Genomic DNA, 19,041 nt, shown 5'->3' with positions numbered 1-19,041 from the left:
CCGCCGCCCGCGGACTACATTTCCCGGCGTGCCCCGCGGCCCCGGCGCGCTGCGGGCCGGGCGCGATGGAGGCGCCGGTGCAGCGGCACCGAGCGCGGTACAAGAGCCCGGGCGGGCCGCCCTGGAGGGATACGTACCGCAGGGTGAGCGGGGAAGGCGCTGGAATGGAGGGATGTGGGCTTCCCTCCTCCTTTGGGCCTAGTTCGGCTCCCCCCGGGGCTGGCCGCGCTGGTCCCGCTGCCGGCGGGTGGACTGTGTCCCGTCCGAAACTCTCCCCGCTCCCCGTCCCGAACTCCCTCTGCGTTGTCCCCGCTGGGAGCTGGCATCCACAGCTTCCCTGCAGCCCCTCGGGGACACGGCCGGCCCCGCTCCGCCCGCCGTCTCCCCGTGTCCTATCCCCGGTGCCTCCCCTCGCCCTGCTCCCCAGGCCCGCGCCCTCCGCCCTGTCCCCGCTCCGGGATTCCCGGTGTCCCGGCCCTCTGGGACGCACCCCTCGGCCGTGTGTCACCCGCTGGCTGCCCGGGCATCCCCCCGTGTCCCGGCCGAGCCGGCGCTGACCGGCCCGGGCGCTCTCCCCTGTCCCCAGCGCTGCATGGAGCGGCTGAGGAGCAGCCGGGCCAAGCTGCTGGACCGCTACCGCCGGGCCGGGGACGGGGCGTGTGGGGCGGCCCCGGGCGCGCTGCTGGTGCAGGAGGTGATGGAGCAGGAATGGCAGGAGCTGCGGGACAGGCTGCCCGGCATCCACGGAGAGCAGCCCATGGAGCAGGTCAGTGCTGGGTCTCCAACATCAACACCAAGTGTGTGAAACAGGAATATCAAATACAGCTCCCTGCAGGTCTGACTTCAGCTTCTTGCTGGAGCTGGCAAAACTCAGGAGTTTCAGGGTTTCCCAGTTCTACAGCTCGGGCAGGGTGTTGAGCTCTGAAAGTGCCTTTGGGCATGAGTGGGGAAATTCCTTATTTCCTTCACAAACAGCCTGTGGATCACAGCAGAGGCTTGGTTTCCTCATCTGTGCTTTCTATAGCTGGTCTGTCACTTCCCTCTTCTGAGAATGGAATGAAACCTGAATGTTTTAGAAAGCAAGTTCTTGGGCAGGCTGTACTTGAATCCATTCTGGCTGGCTCTGCACATGTGTTTACAGTACAGGTTGCTTCCCACTCTGCATGGGTGGGCAAATACAGGGATTCACTAGACAGGAGAAAAAAAGTGAATTTATGTTGCTCAGTCAGGTGCTGGAAGTCAGCAAGTGGCTGGAATGGGAGGATCACTGACTGATACAGGTGACTTTCAGATGCTGGAAGACCCTGATGAGCTGGCAGTGCTGGAAGAGATCCAGCAAGAATTGATCTTGCAAGGTAAGATCTTTACACATCTTCTGACTCCTATTTGATGTGTAACACCTCTGACTTCCTAGTACTGCAGAACAGCTGAGGCTGCACTCTTTGGTTCCTGTAAACCACGTGATAAAGGGGAAGAGCTTCCTTAGAAATGTTGGTGTTGAGGCTTTGAGGTATTGAGACCTTCTCTCACAGTTTTAAGAGTTTAAGTGGCATTTTAAGGTCTGTGAGAGAGGCCAGAAACACAACTGAGATGTCTGTTGGCTCTGGGACCCTTTATAAACCAATTCAGAATGTTTCTAAAGCGCTGATTGGAAAGTAGAAAGATTAAACCATCTGAGCCATGGAAAAAAAACAACTGGATTAGCAGAATGGTATCACCAGGTGTAGAAACCCGACTCAAAGGAATAAAAGCTGTTAGAAACTGGTATCCAGCCCAGCCTGCAGGTGCCCAGCAGCCGTGGCTGTGCCCAGGCAGGCCCTGAGGGAGCTGTGCTGTGCTGTTGCAGAGCAGTCGGTTATCGAGGAGTACGAGCGGAGCCTGCGCTTCGACGAGGAATGTCTCAACGCCATGCTGGACAGCCTGGATGCCACTGACAGGGTCATCTGCCCAGTATGTAGGAAGTAAGGAAGCCCTTGGCACTGGAATCAGATTCCCCACTCTCCTGCAGCAGTCTGGGCTTAGAAATGTGCAAAGAGGCAGATGTTCATTTAAAAAAAAATAAAAACGCCTTAGCAACAATAGAAATCTAAAGGTGGGGGGAAGGTTTGGGTTGTTGTTGGGTTTGGGGTGGTTTTTTTGCTAAAATCTTCCCTTGTTCTGGTTGTCATGATGCTCATTGTTTGCTCTTCCCAGGAATAACCTGACTGTGAAGGCTCACTTGGTTTGTTGCCAGTGTGGATTGTACATCAGCACACAGGTAAGCTGCACTGTGACACGTTGTGTTTGGCATCTCTGCTGCTGCAGAGGCAGCTTTAGGCCACAGGCAGGAACCTGAGCTGACCTTTAATCAATTATTCTCAGGATATGACAGAAGGGAAGCTTCGGTCACTTCTGGAAAGCACCTTGACAGAGCACAGTCAGAGGTGTCTGCACAGCCCTGAGTTCACAGTCACCAGTGGCATGGAGGAGGAAGCCAGTCTGCTCATGAGCTGCCCGGTGAGTGTAAATGCAGGGCCCTGGAAAGGATCTGTCTCAGTTACATGGGCACAAACAGGAAGTCCATTCATCCCCCGAGGTTTGTGTGGCATTTTTCACGGAATTCCTTGGAAATGGCTTCACCTTTGACCACCAGTGACCATAAAAGTTCCCAAGTACACACCTTTAACTGCTGGATTAGGGAATCTTTCGAGGCCCTGTCAAATTTAGTGCCCTAAATTTAGCCAACAACCTTTAAGTCTTGTGGGTACCATCTGTTCATGAAGTGGTCATGAAGAAAAGTTTTAAAAATTACTTGTTTAAACCTCCTCAAAAACTTCATCCAGATGTCTCAGAGAACACCCAGCAGCTCTTTGGCTCAAGCTAGAGCTGATGCTTGCTTTACTATGTAAAACCAGTGTGAGGACAGTGTTAGGGGCAGAGCATTTCAAATGGAGCCATGGAATTTTTTAAGTTGAAAAAGTCCCCTAAGATCAAGTCCAGCCATTCCCCCAGCACTGCCAAGGCCAAACTAAAGTGCCACATCTACCTCTCTTTTAAATCTCTCCAGGGATGGTGACTCCACCACTGCCCTGGGCAGCCTCTGCCAGTGCTCAACAACTCTTTTGTGATTTTTTTTCCCCCCCAATCAATAGTTTTTCCTGTTCAAATAGTTTTGAACTTTATACATTAACACAGCTTCTCTGTTCAACTTTTTTGTGTAGGTCTGTGACTCCTGGATGATTCTTCTCTAAAGTGATTCAGCTGCTGCTTAACTTCTGGAAAACTTCAATACTAAACTTCCCCCAGAGCTGCTAGGACTCTTCTGTACATACTTCTACTTGCTATGTCAAAAAGACACTTCAAATGGCAGTGGTACTGCCTCGACCTGCACTTTTAATCACACAGGACATATTTTGAAATAAATATATTTAGTTTATTTTGGCCTTGGTGTTGTCTTTAATACTACATTACTGATCTCACAGCTCATGTTGGACTTCGGCTTTCTCTTTGAGTTTAAATGAACCTTAAATAAATAAACTAACTTAAATAAACTTAGAACCTTCAAGCAACAATTGGAGGCACCAATTTAAGTAGAAGTGCTCTACCATCAGCAACCATCACTGCCACAACTGCTCTGTGAGCAGCTCTAGCACAGACAAACTCTGCCATCACTTTCATGGCAGCTCTGGTACAGCAGGAGGAAGAGAAACCACCCTTTTCAGTGATATGTTGAACAGTTTTTATTCTTCACATTCACTCTTAATTGTACAAAAAAAACCCATGCAGGGCAAGGCAATTCTGGCCCATAGTACTGGAGAACTTGACTGGGGCTGCACCATCACTACACATCCCCAAATCCAAGTGAGAATCCTTGTTCTCCCATTCTCCACCTTCCCAGTTACTTACTCTCTGTCTCCACTGTGAAGATATATTTGGGTATTGCTAGATGAAGCAGCACTGTGGAATACCCACACTTGAGGATGAGTTTCCTACCCTGACCTACTGACATTTGACAAAGCTTTTGAGGTCTTCAAGGAATTTAATGTACTCCTGGTGCTCCAGGGCAGTGCTGAGCTCTATTAACTCGTCAGCAAAGGTGTTGTCTACTCCTCTGTCAGCCAGGAAATCCATCAGGTGATCGTAGAGAGCCTGGAGCAAGGAACAGAAAACTTCCTTAGTGGGACACACCTGGGTAGGGGGTGCATTAAAATGTCCCCTGGCAGTTCCTCCCAGCTCCCACAGGAGGGCAGGCCTGACCTTGGGTGGAACTTTTGGACAGAAAGGACCGTGGAACACATGATAAAAACCCAAACCAAACAGTACAAACGAGCTGCACCCTGGAGATGATCCCCAGATTGTGGGAGTCATCAGGATCTGTCTGGCACCTGTCAAGGATGACACAGGCAAGGCTCTGCTTGTCCCCTCTAGCCAGGGGTGAACTAACACTCTGGAAAGTTATCTGATGTACAAGTTGGCTTGAAAGGCTTAAATGTTACAATCATGAACTTCGTTTTTTTTCTTTTCATACACAATTTTGATTAATGTCTTAAGACAGGGAAAAAAGACTAATCAGTGTGGGATGGTCTACAGCACATGGAGCAATTTTAACATGAATGCTTCTCAAGGAGATACACTCTAGGACTTCTACTTTCAGTTTTAAACATGTGACAGCCTCAAGCTAAAGACTGCAGCTTTTGAAATCCTGGCATTGAGAACATAAGAGAAAAACACAGATTCCTGTGCATATTTTTAGTGTTACAACTGTAACAACAGACCTGGAAAACCAGGACACAATGTATTTTATCAGATACCACACACAGATGCCTTTATCTACCCATGGTGTCTGATAAAGCACATTGTTAAACACACAGATTGAAATATGTTTAACAAGTGTCAAAGCATTTCCAGAGTGTGATTTCTGGCTGGGAAATCCACCTATAAAACCTGGAGAAGTTCCACCTGTCTGTCCCGATTCCTGGCAATGCCACCAGCAGTACACAACCCTGGAATGAGGAAACACCCTGGGTCTGCAGCAGAACCACCAGCTCAGGGGCAGTCCCTGTCTCAGACATCCAGACAGGTCCAATTCCCAACCCAGGAGCAGAGGGACAGCCAGGTGAGGTGAGCTGAGTGCCCTCTGTGGCCTTTAGCAGCACCTACCCAGTCAAGGGAATCCGTGTTGAGGGTGTAGTTGGTGTCCTTCCAGTCGGCTTCTCCAGTGGGCTGGAAGCTGACCTCCCGAATTGTGAAAATGTCACTTTCCTCCTCCCCTTCATGTCCAATCTGAGGCAGGAAAACAAATTCAAGACACTCAATTAGCTCCAATTAGTGGGCACGCTCAGCCAACTCATCCCCAGGCTGGGAATACCTCAGGAAAAGCCCCAGGGCCACCCAAGCTGTGCCTCTCCCCTCAGTGTGCCTGTGAGGACAAGCACAGACATGCACAGAACACAGGAAATCCTCTAAGCTTGTGCTACCAGAAGGGACCTGATGTAAATCAGCAGCCTGAATTTTACAAATATATAAAAACTTCTTCTAAAGTGTGGTTCTAAATATGGCTTCCCATGTCCCTCTCACTTTTGTCAGCTGGTGAACATCTCCTAACATTTACAAAATAAACCACAAATACCAGTACGAGCAAAAGCTCTCAATCTTATTTTTTCCCCTTCTTTTTTTAGTCCCTACTTCTCTACTGTAATTCAGTAAACAGCCCAAAAAGCAGCTGATCAGAAATGCCAGGGCAGGATGTGAGAAATGACATAAACATTTCCTCCCCACTGTTCCTGCAAACATTAAAGGCTCTTTTTTGTGATTAATAAAAATAAAGAAATAAGAGAAGACTGGCTATTATGCTGATTCAGAAAAGCAAGAGATTACAAAGGGCAGCTAAATCCAACAGGGGCACAGTGATACTCACCTCATCTTCAGGGAAATGGCAGTCAAGCACAAGGCTCTGTTTTGTATCATCTTTTATTACTTCCACAACAAAGTTTGGAGTTGATGTAAGCTCAGGCTAAATAAGAGAACAGTTGCATCAGCACTGGAATCTGAACAGGAGCCAAAGCAACCACAGCACAGCCCAGCCAGCACTGGATATTCCCTGACACCTCCCAGTATCCCAGGTTGATCCAACCTAATCCTGGACACTTGCAGGGATGGGGCAGCCACAGCCTTCCTGTGCCAGGGCCTCCCCACCTTCACAGGGAACAATCTCTCCTAATACCCACTTTAGCCCCACTCCTGTCAGGTAAAAGCCACCCCCCTTTAACCTGTCACTCCATTCCCTTGTACAAAGTTTCCCTCTCCCACTCTCCTGTAGACCCTTTTGGTACTGGAAGGTGCTAGAAAGTCCCAGCATTCTTTTACTTTCTCCTCAGAGAGCCCTCCCACCCTGCTCTGCCTTTCTGCAGTGGGAGGAAGGTCACAGACAGGGGACAAGCAGCCCTGGAAAATCTGCATTTTGTGACACAATGTTCTCAAATACCAAATAAGGGGGAGAAAAAGCCTCAACACTCAGGGGCAAGTCTGCAACTTCCCTAAGGCAAGATTACAACTTCAATGTGTCCCCAGCATTAAATCAAAGCTAAGTCACCTCCTGCTCATCAGGTTTCTGCTGTTCCTGTGTGTCTTCTTCAGCTGAGGGGGGGATGCTGTTATTGATGTTGAATGTAACCGTTATCCTGCAAAAGAAACAGGAACGATTCTTTTGAACACACCCTAAAAATGCCCATCAGAAGGGGTCTTGTAAGCCCTTGTTCAAAATTCACACCAGTGTAAACAAAACCAGTTAAAAAGACACACCTGAGGGAAGCTGCTCCCTCCAAGTGCTCTCACCTTTTAAAGTTTTACTGTACTGTGATTTTTAAAACAGGTCGACCCTGTGAAACCTTGTAACACAAATCACAGCAACAAACTGGTGTGGAAAAAAAGCCCCTTTGGTCCAAAGTGGTAAAATAAAGAGCCTTTGCACCGTTGAGTTTGGAGCATGAGCACACGGAGGAGCCTGGTCACTGTGACCCACCTGCCCTCAGGTGCTGGGGACCCTGCCCACACCACACTTACTTTTCCCCCGCGATTTTCCGCACCAGCTTGGCCTCTGTGCCATGGACCTCCAGCTCCCACCCCCCGGAGATCTTGGGCAGGGACTTGTGCTTCTGGATCTTCTTCTCCTCGTTGATCTCATCCGTCAGGAACTGCGCAAAGGCTTTGTCTCCTGGCAGGGAAAGAAAACGGGGTTAGGGAACGGGAGGGTTATGGAGAGAGGGAATTAAGGAAAGGGGTGCTGGTAAAAGGGGTCTTGGAAAACAGGGGTTAAGGAAAGGGAAAGTTAGGGAAAGGGAAGACTAGGGAAAGGGGGATAAGGAAAGGGAGGGTTAAGAAAAGGGGAGTGAGGTTAAGGGAAGGACAGGCAGGAGGTAGGACAAGGGTGTTTGGGAAAATGGGGGTTTGAAAAAAAAACCCTTAGGGAAAGGAGGGTAGGGGAAAAGGGAGCTGTGAAAAAGGACGTTAGAGAAGGGGTAGTAGGGAAAGAGGAGGTAGAGAAGGGGCTGTAGAGGAAAAGGCGGTTTAGGCAATGATAGAGTTCAGGGAAATAGGCGGTTTAGGGAAAACGGGGATTAGGGAAAGCTGGAGCTGCCTCAGGGAAAGAGGGGGCAGTAAGGAAATCCCCCCTCGCCCCACGTGCTTCCCAGGATGGAGGGGAGTGTTCAGCGCACGTGTCCTCCCCGCGCCCTCCAAGGGCGGCCCCGCTCGGTCCCCGCTCACCCTCGGTGTGCAGCCCGCCGCAGCCGCAGGACACGCGGCCGGCCGAGCCCCGGCGGGGCCGCAGCAGCGCCGTCCGCCCCGCGCCGCCGCCCAGCTGCCACAGCGAGCGCGCCAAGGCCGGCGCGGCGGCGGGCGGAGGGCAGCAGGGCGCGGGGGAAGGCGGAGCTGAGCGGGCGGCGAGGAGCGGGGAGCGGCGGGCGCAGCGCGGCGGCGGCGGCGGCGCGCAGGGAGCGGGCGAGGAGCATGGTGCGGGACGGAGCGGCCGGACACACTGCCCGCCCCGGAACCGCGCTCCGCTTCCGGCCCCGGCGGGCCCCGCGCGGCCCCCGCGCCGCGGGTTCGAGTCCCGGCCCCGCCGAGAGCGTGGGTTCGAGTCCCCGCCCCGGCAGGACTCCTGGGAGCCCTAACAATGGAATGGGCAGGGATGGCACAGACAGAGCACTCGAACAGGTCCCTTCTCCGCTGAAAGCACGAAAAGAACTTTAGGAATGTGAGGGAGATGCTACAGGTTTTATCCCAGCCGTCAGCCCACTGATTAGGACTGCCACTGTTCAGGTCAGAGCATGGTGGTCTCCTCAGAAAAAAGAAAAAAAATAAGTGTTTGGAGGGTTTTTTTGCTCCTTATGCAATGTGTGTTTTAGAGGAAAGACTGACAAAGCACTGATTCCTGGCACCAAGCCTGCCCTTTGTCCAAAAGCTGGGGCTAGTGCCCACTAGTGAGGAGAAGCACAGAAGGCCCATTTGCAGCTCACTGCAAGGCAGGAGCAGGAGAGCATCTGTACCACTCCATCAAATTGATACCACCCCATCAAAGCACCAGAATTTTAACTCCCAAAGCCCGCAGGCGTTGGAGCACTGCACCTGTAAATGGCCGAGTCCATTCTGCACAAGAAGCACAGATTCACTGTGCTGTCTTCACATCTTTAAGCCCAGACTGCTGACAATGAACACACTCCCATGAGAACCATAAACACCAGGACTGATCCTGGACTGTCCCACGATCATTCATTCTGTGCCTCACAGAACACACAGGATTCAAATCTCCACCATCACTTCTTTATTCTGGATAAAAACATATAAATCCAACCTAAATAAATACCCATCCCCTTCCCTGAGAACGCTTCAATTATCCTGCCTATAAAAAACAAAAAGCTGGCTACACATACACTCATTAAAATTTGTTTTAAAAACAAGTCTTTCAAGGCGAAGCCGAGCCAGCTGATCCCACATCCACAGTCAGTCCTTGGCCGTCCTGATCTTCCTGCGGAAATATTCGGGGGCGGCCTCGTGCAGCCACTCGGCGTCCACCACGCACAGGTCGCGCATGTAGCACTTGTTGGTGCGCAGCAGCCCGTTGTACACCAGGCAGGCCGGCCTGGCCTGGAACAGCACCGAGGAGGGGTGGATGGCCACCACCTGCTGGCAGGCCACCGTGCCGTAGGTGCCGTCCGGCCGCAGCTCGGCCGCGTTCATGAACAGGCTGTGGGCCAGGCAGCGCCGGACGCTGGCGGTGTCGCCGCGGCAGGACTCGAGAGGCAGCGACAGCTGGGAGACACAACAGTGAGCAACAACAGCCTGCAGCCTCACAGGGACACAGCCCCACCTTTCACTGGGTTCTCTTCAGAAATCCTGGGGGATTTTCCTGTGTCAGAACTGGGAATCCAGCTCGAGTGGATGCTAGGCTAAACCAGACTGGGCCAGCAAAATGGATCGTCACTCTCCTGGAAGCACCAGGAACCAACCAGCACTCACAAATGATAGCCCAGAGGGTGGGGGACCCCTGTTGTATTCCTCTGGGGAATGGTTTTTCCCCAGGACCCCTGAAGCCTGTAACCACGTAGTTTGACCCTTCCTTCCTTTCCTGACCCAGTTGGCTGAGGTCCAGCTATCTTTTCCTGAGAAAACTAGGTAAGGCCCTGTTCTTCCTTGTTCATCCTCTTTTCCCCCTCCTTTGCCCCTGGAAAACCTCAAGAATAAATATCTTGGACCAATTCCAGGGGTAAGAGCCTCTTAAAAGATCCCAAAAATTTGGAATCTTTTGTCTTGTCCTTGAGATATTCCCCCAAAGCCTCCCAAGGAACTGAGCTAGCCAAGGAGCGCCAGGGGGCTGCGGGGGTTTATTTCAGCTCCAATGTCACTGCAGACTGCCAGGGGCTCAGTGGCAGCTCCCAGCTGGGCCCAGCAGGAACAGCACTGAGGGGAAGCTGCTGCCACACTGAATGCCTGACTCCATGAAGAAGCCAGCCAGCACAGGCTGCCAGCACTCTGTGGCACACACAGCACAGTCCCACCTGCACTAGAGCAGGAAAAACCCTTAGGAAAACCCGTCCTTTCCCTGAGAAGTCTTCTTCAGAGCTTCTCATTTCTCCTTGACCCATTAAGCCCTGCAGCTTTTAAGATTTTGGGATGCAACTGCACAGGCAGGAATTTTAGCCAGCTACTTCAAGAGAATTAAGACAACTCCACATTTTCTCACTCCTGGGACTTGGTGCACAGTAACAACAGTTTGGGGACAAACAGGAAAATACCAACAGGTGAAACAGAGAAATAGAATATGGAAGCAAGTTACCTTTACACAAATGTCCCTGAGCTGAGCTCTGACTTCTCCCATCAGCTTCATGTTTCTGCCATTGATAAAGTTCTCTCTGCACCATCCCTGCAGCAGAGACATCAGGAGTTAGAAGGGGATATTTTATTACCCTAGGGGCATGACAGCATTTGGATACCATGAAAAGCAGAATCTGTCCTACAATCGGCCTCAGGTGCTGACCCCTTTCCTGGTCATATTTCTATCCCCCTTTACTCCCCTGTGTCTGGATTCCCTCCCACAGTGCTCAGAAAGAGCATGTGGTGGTCCTTTCCCCACTCAGAGCTGCTCTGCAAGGCCACGAAGAGCTGCAGAACAGCACTTGCTATCCCACAGATGGTGAAAACAAACCAGGTAAAAACGACAGGTACTGCAAGGAACAGAGTGCATGAGTCCACAGATCCACAAATCAATATGAGGGGTTGATAAGGTAGGATAAATCCAAATCTGCTTTTAAATACACTCAGTGTTTTTCCAATGAATCCTGTCACAGAGCATGTCCAGATATTTATCACCAAGTCTCCCACTCCCTTCTGTTTCCAGCTGGACCCAGGGAAGGAAGAGCCCTGGCTGTGATTACAGAACTGGCCCCACGAAGCTTTGCCACAGCTTTCTGTAGGACCCTTTGTTGCTGAACTTTCTCCAGCTATAAAGGATGAGCTCTCTTTCCTCTCTGCTCTGGAGGATGCCTGTGACACCAGCTATGGAAGATGCAGGTGTCACTCTGCTCTCTGCTACAAACTCCTCACCCCATGAGCTCAGACAGCCCTGGCAGCCTCAGATCATCCCACCTGGTGTCCATTGACGTTCTTGTAGGCCCTGTACACGTTGAGCAGGGTCAGATGATCCCCCTCACTGGAGATGAATTTCTTCCTGACAGCCTGCACCTCATCCCTCTGGGCAGGGGGGTTGTGGAGGACACTGTCCACTGATAACAGCGACACAATGGTCAGGATCTCCTCTGCACAGTGGAACTTGGGGGACAGGAGGATGGCCTGCACAGACACAAAAAAACTCATCTTTGTTTGACCAAATCCACTTCAGCTGGGCAGATCTTTCTGCTCCCTGGCAGCCCAGGAACTTAACCAAACATTGCTTAGGACACTCTCATAAACATCTGGACATAGGAACAGCTGTAAATCCTCTGATGGGCTCACCAAGCACATTAAACAGCAACTGCCAGGCTCCTTCCTGAGACTGACCAGTGCATAACCAAACACAGTGACTGAAACAAACTACAGCAACAGACATTTCATGGACCTGCTAAACAATCCTGAAAATTGCAAGCAAATTTGCCTTGTTCACCTTCAGAAGTGCCAGAGGAAAGAAATTCCCTTGTTAAAAACTTCCCTGGATTTAACAACAAATTACAAGCATCCAGCAAAAGTGCTGTAAATTATGTACATTAATGTACAGCAAATATACCAGCACAGCTGCAAACACCCCAAATTTCACACTTGGTTTAAGGAGTTTGAAAGAGAAAACATCAATGGTACAGAGATGAGTACTACTGAGTAAAAAGTTAGCTTTTCTGCAGTTTTTACCTTGGAGAACTTTGGATCCAATGGAAAGGCTGCCATTTTCTTTCCCAGAGGGGTCAGGACAAGCTGATCTTCCTTCTGGGTCACAGCTCCCAGCAGGTCCAGCTGATCAATTGCTGCTTGAATAGCATCTGCCAAAACAAGGACATTGGGCTGTGAGGCCTCCTGCATCCCACTGAGGGATGTGGAGGATCAGCTGGTTCCATCACTGCCTCTGCCTCCTGGCCAGAGAGCCAATATTTTCCATTTAGAGAAATTAGGGTCCCAAAATGTGGTTTATTCTCCTCTGTTCAAGAGAACAAGCACCTTTCCCCATTTCCTCTGGCTTCCCTTGGCAGTCAAGGCAAACCTTCATGTTGTGTTGCTATGACACCTTATGACTCAAGACTGCTCTTGAGACCTGTGCTCTTTCTCCCCCAGGCTGCCTCTGTAGCCACTTACCAGGAGATGGTTTGGACATGAAGTCAAAGGTGAGCACATTGGGGATTTTCAGGGCCAAGAGTTGAAGCACCACACTGGCTAGGTTACACCTACACAAACATAAAAAAACCCCTGATATAGTTATCTTCTTTTTTTTATTCTTTTTTTCAGAGAGGCCAAGGTAAGAGTCTCAGGCCTGTGGTGCAGCGTGACAGAGACTAGTCTGACGCTGCTGGTGAAGCCTAAATTAGTATATCAGGAAGAGGAAGGTCCAAGATCTGGAGAACAGTCAGAAGAATTATTGCCTCATGTGTTTGGAGACTCAGTGCCCAACTGTCCACCCTGAGAAAACATTTCCCAGCTGTTCTGTTTAGTGCCCACACTTTGATTTTCCTCAAGTCACCCCATCAGCCCCTAGATCCAGTTTTGCTGCTCAGTTCTTCCCATAGCTCCATCTGTGAAAGAGGTGTGATGGTAAGGAGTGTGATGGCTCTGTCCTCACCTCTGTATCTCAGGTGTTGTCATTTCATCAAACTTTTCAAAGTCCTCCTCCGTGTAGAGCCGGTAGCAGATGCCACTCTCCTGTCTCCCTGCTCTCCCTGTGCGCTGCCAGGCCTGGGCCTTGGACACCTGCTGCACTGCCAGCACTTCCAGGCCAGTTTCTGGGCATGGAAAAGCATCACCTCAGCCAGTGCCTGTGTAAGGCACAGCTTTGGAAAACACAGAGGATTCACAGTAAGGACTCCCAGGGTTTGCCATTCAAATATGGCTCAGAGCTCACTTGGTTCAGCACTGTGGAGCACAGTGAACCACCCCACGCTGTGTCCGTGAAGAGAAGATTCACATTTGACAGATTTTTACCCCCTCATGGCTGATACTCAAAAAAAACCCCACAAAAACACCACTGAACCCCACACCCCAAACCAAGGACATTCATTTAAACAGCACAGAGGGTATTTGAAATCCTCTTTCAGCGGGGCTTATGGCCTCCAGTAACTTCTACAAACCCAAACCCAATCTTGGGCCTGTTCCTCCTCAGAATTCCTCACCAGGGCTGTACTTCTTGGCTTTGACCATGCCTGTGTCCACAACAAATTTTATCCCTGCAATGGTGATGGAGGTCTCTGCGATGTTGGTGGAGAGGATCACCTTGCGACAGCCCTGGGGAAATCAAACCCAGGCCAAGGACACCTTAGAGCAGCTGCAACACAGAAATTCTGCTGCTTTTGGCCACTATGGGCCAAGCCCTGCCCCACATTGTGAGCACAAACTCAGTTTCTGAGAGCTGGCACAGCAAGCTAAGGCAATCTCCAGTTTCTAATCAGCTTATAAAACTTGTGCCAGCGTTTGCAATAAAATACACCACCAGAAACAGCTGTTCTCAATACATCTTTCAACAATTTTGGTTTCATTCCTGGCACAACATTTGTGTTCTTCTTTATCTGCTGAGTAGGTACAAAAGAACCTGAGGCAGCACAAATTCCTTTTCTTATGGCCCTGACAAACATTCTCATTTCAGCTTTCTCAGTATGTCCCCCATTAGCTGCTGTAGCTTTTTTATGATACGGACAAAAAATTCCAATGAAATGGGGGAAATTTAAATTCCTGTGCCCTTTTCATCTCCTCTAATCCTTCCTTCTTTTTATGATCCCACATGACCTACTGGATCACAGTTGCAGTGTCTTATATCACACTGGAACCACTCAGCCTAAAGACAATGGAGACTATTGCTCACTATCAGCACAGACTACTGAGCCCCTTAGAGTCCAAGTGCTTCTTCCAAAGACTCATGGAAGCAAACAAGTAACAGGTGTTGTTCCCTCACCTCAGGGGTCGGTTTAAAGGCACGGAGTTGTTGGGAGTGCGGCAGAGAAGCATAAAGGGGCAGCACTGTCATCCGTGGGCAGCCCTCGGGGAGATGCTGGGCAACGTCCCGACAGGTTTTGGTCATTGCTTCAATTTCTTCCTGACCAGTCAGGAACACCAAGATGTCCTGGCATGCAGGGGCTTCCTGGAGCCAGAGGAAAAAGCAAGTTAGGAGGGTTTGGATAGAAAAGGAGAACTGAGATGGTAATAAGATGTGGCTCTGGCAGCGAGTCACTGAAGCAGGCGAAGAAGAAAGAAAAGACGCACGTGTGGTGCAACATATGCAACAGCCAGAATTCCCAGTGGATTCACCAGAGGCAAAGAGAAAATAATGTTTTGAGGGATTGAGTGTTAAAAGGATAGAGGAATTGCTCTGTCCTCAAATAACTGTCCAGGTCAGGCAGACAGAGCCAGCAAGCACCCAGGTACAGAGAACTCAGGGTTTGGGTTTTAGGCATGAGTTGACATTACAAAGTTTTGCTAAACAGTCTCCCTTCAGCTCCAGCCTGGACATACAGGTCCCAAATCCCAGCAGCCACAGCAACTTCAAAGGACTAAATACAGTTTAATGAAATGACACAACAATCCAGGTGTTTGGCAGTCAAACAAATCCAGGTGTTTGGCAGTCAAACATCCTGACACAAAACACCAAGCCCTGGCCCCAGAGGGACACAAACCTGAGACCCTCATACCTGGTGGATTTGGAAGACAGACACCAGTGCTGCCTGCAGGTAGTCACTCTGCTGCTCCTTGGTGTACAAGATCTCAATAGGATGCTGCCGGCCTTCCAGGTAGATGACAGGAGCTCCATTGAAGTACTGGGAGAACAGGTCAACATCCATGGTGGCTGACATGACAATCACCTTCAGGGGGAGCACAGGATGAGTCAGCACTGCAGCTTCCATCCAGCTGGACACCAGTGAGTCAGGACCAGCCAAAAGTCAGCTTCTGGATCCTGAGAACTATGCCGAGAACAGCTCACAAGGTTTATGGACAGAAGGCTGATTTAGCCTCATTAAAGCCATCAGCTTTTTAACACAAGCAGAAAACACTGGTGTGATAGAATGAGACCATGCAAGGCCCCTGCCAGGCCCCTCCAACAAAGCCAATGTGCTTTCACACAAATTCCTGACATGTCCACCCATCCCATGTGCAGTGCCACACCTGGGAATGAGCACATCCCACAGCTGTCCCATCAGCCAGAGCTCCTGCACCAAGAGTGATCTCAGCAGCAGTGCCAAAACCTCCCCAGCACTGTGTCTAGTCTACAGTTCACATACTAGGGGCTTTTGTGGAAAAGTACCATGGTGGTGACCAGATATCTTGTTCAGAGGTGTCCTATCAGGCCCACACACCATAAATCAGACATCCTTAACTATTCAGATTTAAGGTGACTTTTTAGGAACATAAAAATGGTCAAGGCTGAAATTGCAAACACTTTGGAAGGCCCCAGGAGATGCTCAGAGCTCAGCCCCATGCCACCCTTCACTGCCATCCCTCAGTGCCCAACTGTCCACCCCAAGCACACATTTCCCAGATCTTCTGTTCAGTCTGCACATCTGTTTAGTCCCCACACTTCCATTTTCCTCAAGTGGCCCAGTCAGCCCCTAGATCCTAGAACACACTTTGAGCAGCCGCAGGCCCCGCTCCTTTCGCTTCTTCTGTGCAGCTTTGACCACTCCAAAGAGCACATCAGTGTGGATGGTCCTCTCGTGGGCCTCATCCAGGATGACCACGCTGTACTTGTGCAGCAGAGGGTCCCCCATGGCCTCCCGCAGCAGCATCCCGTCCGTCAGGAACCGGATCCTGGTCTCGGCACACGAGCAGTCATCGAAGCGCACGGTGTAGCCCACCTGGGGAAGGGAGCACAGGGAGAGCCCAAAGACTGGCATTTCCCACTGCCATTGTAACACAAGGAGGGACTACAAGCCCCTGGTCACTGCACTGGACCAACCAGAAGTGCATGGAAGCTCTGGGAAGCAGAGCAGTTTATCGGCTGCCTCTGAGCGGTTCATCTTCCAAATCTAGGAAGCCACCCAAATGATACTCCCAACATCTCTAGTTGGCTTCCTCCTAATCAGAAATTCATCCCAAATGCCCTCAAGTTTCCCTCCCTCCCTCTCCCTGCTACAAATGATTCCACACTCTCCAAGGGGAAGTCTTTCTCCCCCTGCACAAATTCAGCACTCTGCTCTCCTTGACAGTGATTTCTAATACAGGGAGCGATGAAAGAGAGCACAATGTTTTTTGTTTCATTCATGAATCAGTATTTTTTCAAATGGAACAGCCCAGATAAAAATCAAGAAGTACAATACCAGAGACAGACCATGCTCACCCTGTCATGGGGCAGGTAAAGAGACATTTTTCTCCATTCATTTAATTATAGAATCACAGAATATCCTGAGCTGGAAGGAACCCAGAGGGATCATCCAGTCCAACCCCTGACCCTGCACAGACACCCCAGCTATCTCAGCCTGAGCACCCCTGGGAGCAGTGTCCAAACACTCCTGGAGCTCTGGCAGCCCCAGGGCTGTGTCCGTTCCCTGGGGAGCCTGGGCAGTGTCCTCTGGGAGAAGAACCTTTCCCTGATATCCAACCTAAACCTCTCCTGACACAGCTCCAGCCATTCCCTGGGTCCTGTCCCTGGCCACAGAGAGCAGAGGTGGGAGCTGTCCCTCAGGAGAAAGCTGCAGACCTTGGTGAGGTTTGACAAATTCTCCATTTCTCCAGCTGAACAGACCAAGTGAACTCAACCAACCCTATTATGTGATCCCACCTGACCCTTCACTATTTTCGTGTCACGCCTTTGAGCACTCTCTTACAGCTTTTACATCCTTGTTACATTGTGGCCCCCAAATCCGACCATGAAATTAATACAATCTCCCCTGTGGCTGCTTATCATCCTACCCACTGAAGCCTGACAGGGCCCCATCCCCAGTGCAGCACTGAACCAAAGTTAATCTGTGGATCAACCTACCAGCTTCCCCAGCTCTGTCCTCTTCTCCTCGGCGACTCTGGCAGCCAGGGTGACAGCTGCCACCCTGCGGGGCTGGGTCACAGCAATGGTGCCAGGGTGCCCAATCCCCACCTCGTACAGGTACTGAGGCAGCTGAGTGGTCTTCCCCGAGCCCGTTTCTCCTAAGGAATATCAAGGGAATAGGGTTTTCCTCCCTGTGCTGTTATAGCATTGTCAAACTCGTTTTTTTACATTAACTTTTAGCCGTGTTTGAGGATGGGGAAGCTGAAGGCAGGGAGAGGAAATCCCACCACAAAGCGGTGGCAGGTCACAGACACAACCCAACGCCCTCCTCTTGCTGCTGGGCCACTCCTCTGCAGAGCTCCCTCCACCCAGGTGCTCTCCAGCCACACTCCGGTTTAGGAACCGACTCCAGCCTCTCAGGAGGTGGAGTGTCTGTGGTGTGACACTAATAGGAGTGACGTGCAAAGCATTTTTCATTTAATTACAATAAACGCCAAATCTTTAAACTACCAGGTGGGAAGATGTATAACATCTTCAGCTGCTGAAAGTCTGACAAAAAGCTTTTTAGTTTGCACTCACAGAAAACATAACGAAATCAGTGAAAAGCCCTGCAAATGTCAGTGAGGAGAGTCTTCAGCAGGGTTTTGCCATCTGGCTTTGACTGAACTCCAGGCAGACAGCAAAAGGAAAGCGAAATACTTTTTCCTTCTCCATAAAAACGAAGTCCTCTCCTGACTTAACCCCGGCGGTCAAAGCACAGAAGTCATCATATTCTTTGATCACCACACTTCAGATTGACACCCAAACCGTTTCTGGGCAGTTTTTCCCAGCCCAGGCCACTCCGTGGGACGCGGCCCGGCACTCACCGATGAGGATGGCGGTGTCGAGGCGGCGGAGCCGGGCCAGCAGCGGCCCGCGGGCTCCGGAGATGGGCAGGGAGCGGCGCTGCACGTGTGCGGGCGGCGCGGCGCTCTGGGGCTGCGTGCCGGGGGGCGCCGCCTTGAACCGCTTGGCCGGAGGCCCGTCGCCGTCCCGAGCCATGGCCCCTCGCTGTCCCGTCCCGTCCCCGTCCCGCCGGGATTGTCCCGGGGCTCCGTCCGCTCCCGGCCCGGCGGGGCCGCGCTGCTCAGGCTCCCTGGCGCGGTGGCGACGTCATCGCGCGACCCGGCGCGGAGCATGCCGGGAGTTGTAGTCCTGACACCGCCGCCATTTGCAGCGCTCGGGGCCCGGGACCCTCGGAAAAATCCCGGAGCCCAAACGGCAGCCAAATGCAGCCGTGGAAGGCACAGAGCCGGCTGCAGGCAGCATCGACACACGGTCCCAGTCAGGACTTGTCCCAGTAACAAGCTACGGAGGGGTTCTCAAACACTGAACTAAAAACACCCCCACAAAGTTAAGGTTTTGATCTAATTCCTGCCTCATAACCTATGCTGAAGCAATATTCTCCAAAATACTTTCACTCTTGCTCTCCAGGAGCACTAGAACTCTGTTCTAAAAACAATCAAAACTGCCCCAGAAAAACAGAGCAAAAAAATTGTAAACCCCCCCCAAGCTCCCTGAAGTTTTTATAACCTTTAACCGATCAAAATATAGATACAAATTAACACATTTTATCAGAAGCTAACACACTGCTTCTGGACAAAGCATTTCCCCTGAGATCCCCACAGATTTCTCTCCTGGGCTATAAATTAAAAAAATAAAAGCCTGTAATCAGTTTTTAAAAACAAAATCTGAAACTAAATGAGATAATCAGATGTCAAGGGTAAGGCCATCCTCTAAAATGCAGAATGAAGATGCAGCTTTAACTCATTTTATCTACTATGATACAATCAATAAAACCATACCAAATACTTTCTATGGCAATCTAAGAACAACTGACCATGATGAGCTGAACTGAGCTCCAG

The 19,041-nt window shown here is 50.7% G+C and overlaps 3 protein-coding genes across 4 annotated transcripts; 1 reads left to right on the top strand and 2 right to left on the bottom strand.

The window, feature by feature from the left end:
- Positions 1-36: 36 nt before the first annotated feature.
- RPAIN (RPA interacting protein) lies at positions 37-3,415 on the top strand. Of its 2 annotated transcripts, none has more exons than XM_066333215.1 (7): positions 37-143; positions 587-766; positions 1,292-1,355; positions 1,847-1,961; positions 2,194-2,257; positions 2,362-2,496; positions 3,201-3,415. In XM_066333215.1, exons 1-7 carry the CDS (start codon positions 66-68, stop codon positions 3,228-3,230), a joined length of 666 nt encoding a protein of 221 aa, XP_066189312.1. In that variant the 5' UTR covers positions 37-65; the 3' UTR covers positions 3,231-3,415. The 2 variants fall into 2 exon arrangements, with proteins under 2 accessions (XP_066189312.1, XP_066189311.1); XM_066333214.1 differs by having other exon boundaries at positions 1,226-1,355.
- Positions 3,416-3,704: 289 nt separating this feature from the next.
- Positions 3,705-7,997, bottom strand: C1QBP (complement C1q binding protein). The gene is given in 7 exon segments (XM_066333213.1): positions 3,705-4,128; positions 5,140-5,262; positions 5,897-5,992; positions 6,572-6,659; positions 7,042-7,192; positions 7,744-7,879; positions 7,881-7,997. Coding segments are annotated over 7 exon segments (852 nt in total). The 5' UTR covers positions 7,989-7,997; the 3' UTR covers positions 3,705-3,978.
- A 784-nt stretch (positions 7,998-8,781) lies between these two features.
- On the bottom strand, positions 8,782-18,300 carry DHX33 (DEAH-box helicase 33). The gene is made up of 12 exons (XM_066333211.1): positions 18,004-18,300; positions 17,135-17,295; positions 15,783-16,010; positions 14,850-15,020; positions 14,117-14,302; positions 13,341-13,452; positions 12,794-12,953; positions 12,313-12,401; positions 11,875-12,002; positions 11,122-11,325; positions 10,313-10,399; positions 8,782-9,288 (listed from the first exon to the last, which is right to left on the bottom strand). Exons 1-12 carry the CDS (start codon positions 18,176-18,178, stop codon positions 8,980-8,982), a joined length of 2,010 nt encoding a protein of 669 aa, XP_066189308.1. The 5' UTR covers positions 18,179-18,300; the 3' UTR covers positions 8,782-8,979.
- Between the last annotated feature and the right edge of the window lie 741 nt (positions 18,301-19,041).

Source organism: Sylvia atricapilla, chromosome 20, assembly GCF_009819655.1.
Source record: "Sylvia atricapilla isolate bSylAtr1 chromosome 20, bSylAtr1.pri, whole genome shotgun sequence".
NCBI lineage: Eukaryota > Metazoa > Chordata > Aves > Passeriformes > Sylviidae > Sylvia > Sylvia atricapilla.
Note: the sequence above shows the minus strand (reverse complement) of the source record. Positions and strands in the feature narration are given on the sequence as shown.

Bases quoted from the DNA above. Each gene is read 5' to 3' on its own strand.
- RPAIN (XM_066333214.1), top strand. From the start codon at position 66: ATGGAGGCGCCGGTGCAGCGGCACCGAGCGCGGTACAAGAGCCCGGGC. The intron at 1,356-1,846 runs GTAAGATCTTTA...GTGCTGTTGCAG, and splicing joins GCAAGAATTGATCTTGCAAG to AGCAGTCGGTTATCGAGGAG. The intron at 2,258-2,361 runs GTAAGCTGCACT...AATTATTCTCAG, and splicing joins GATTGTACATCAGCACACAG to GATATGACAGAAGGGAAGCT.
- DHX33 (XM_066333211.1), bottom strand. From the start codon at position 18,178: ATGGCTCGGGACGGCGACGGGCCTCCGGCCAAGCGGTTCAAGGCGGCG. The intron at 17,296-18,003 runs GTGAGTGCCGGG...GATATTCCTTAG, and splicing joins CGACACCGCCATCCTCATCG to GAGAAACGGGCTCGGGGAAG. The intron at 12,402-12,793 runs GTGAGGACAGAG...ATGTTTGTGTAG, and splicing joins ACAACACCTGAGATACAGAG to GTGTAACCTAGCCAGTGTGG.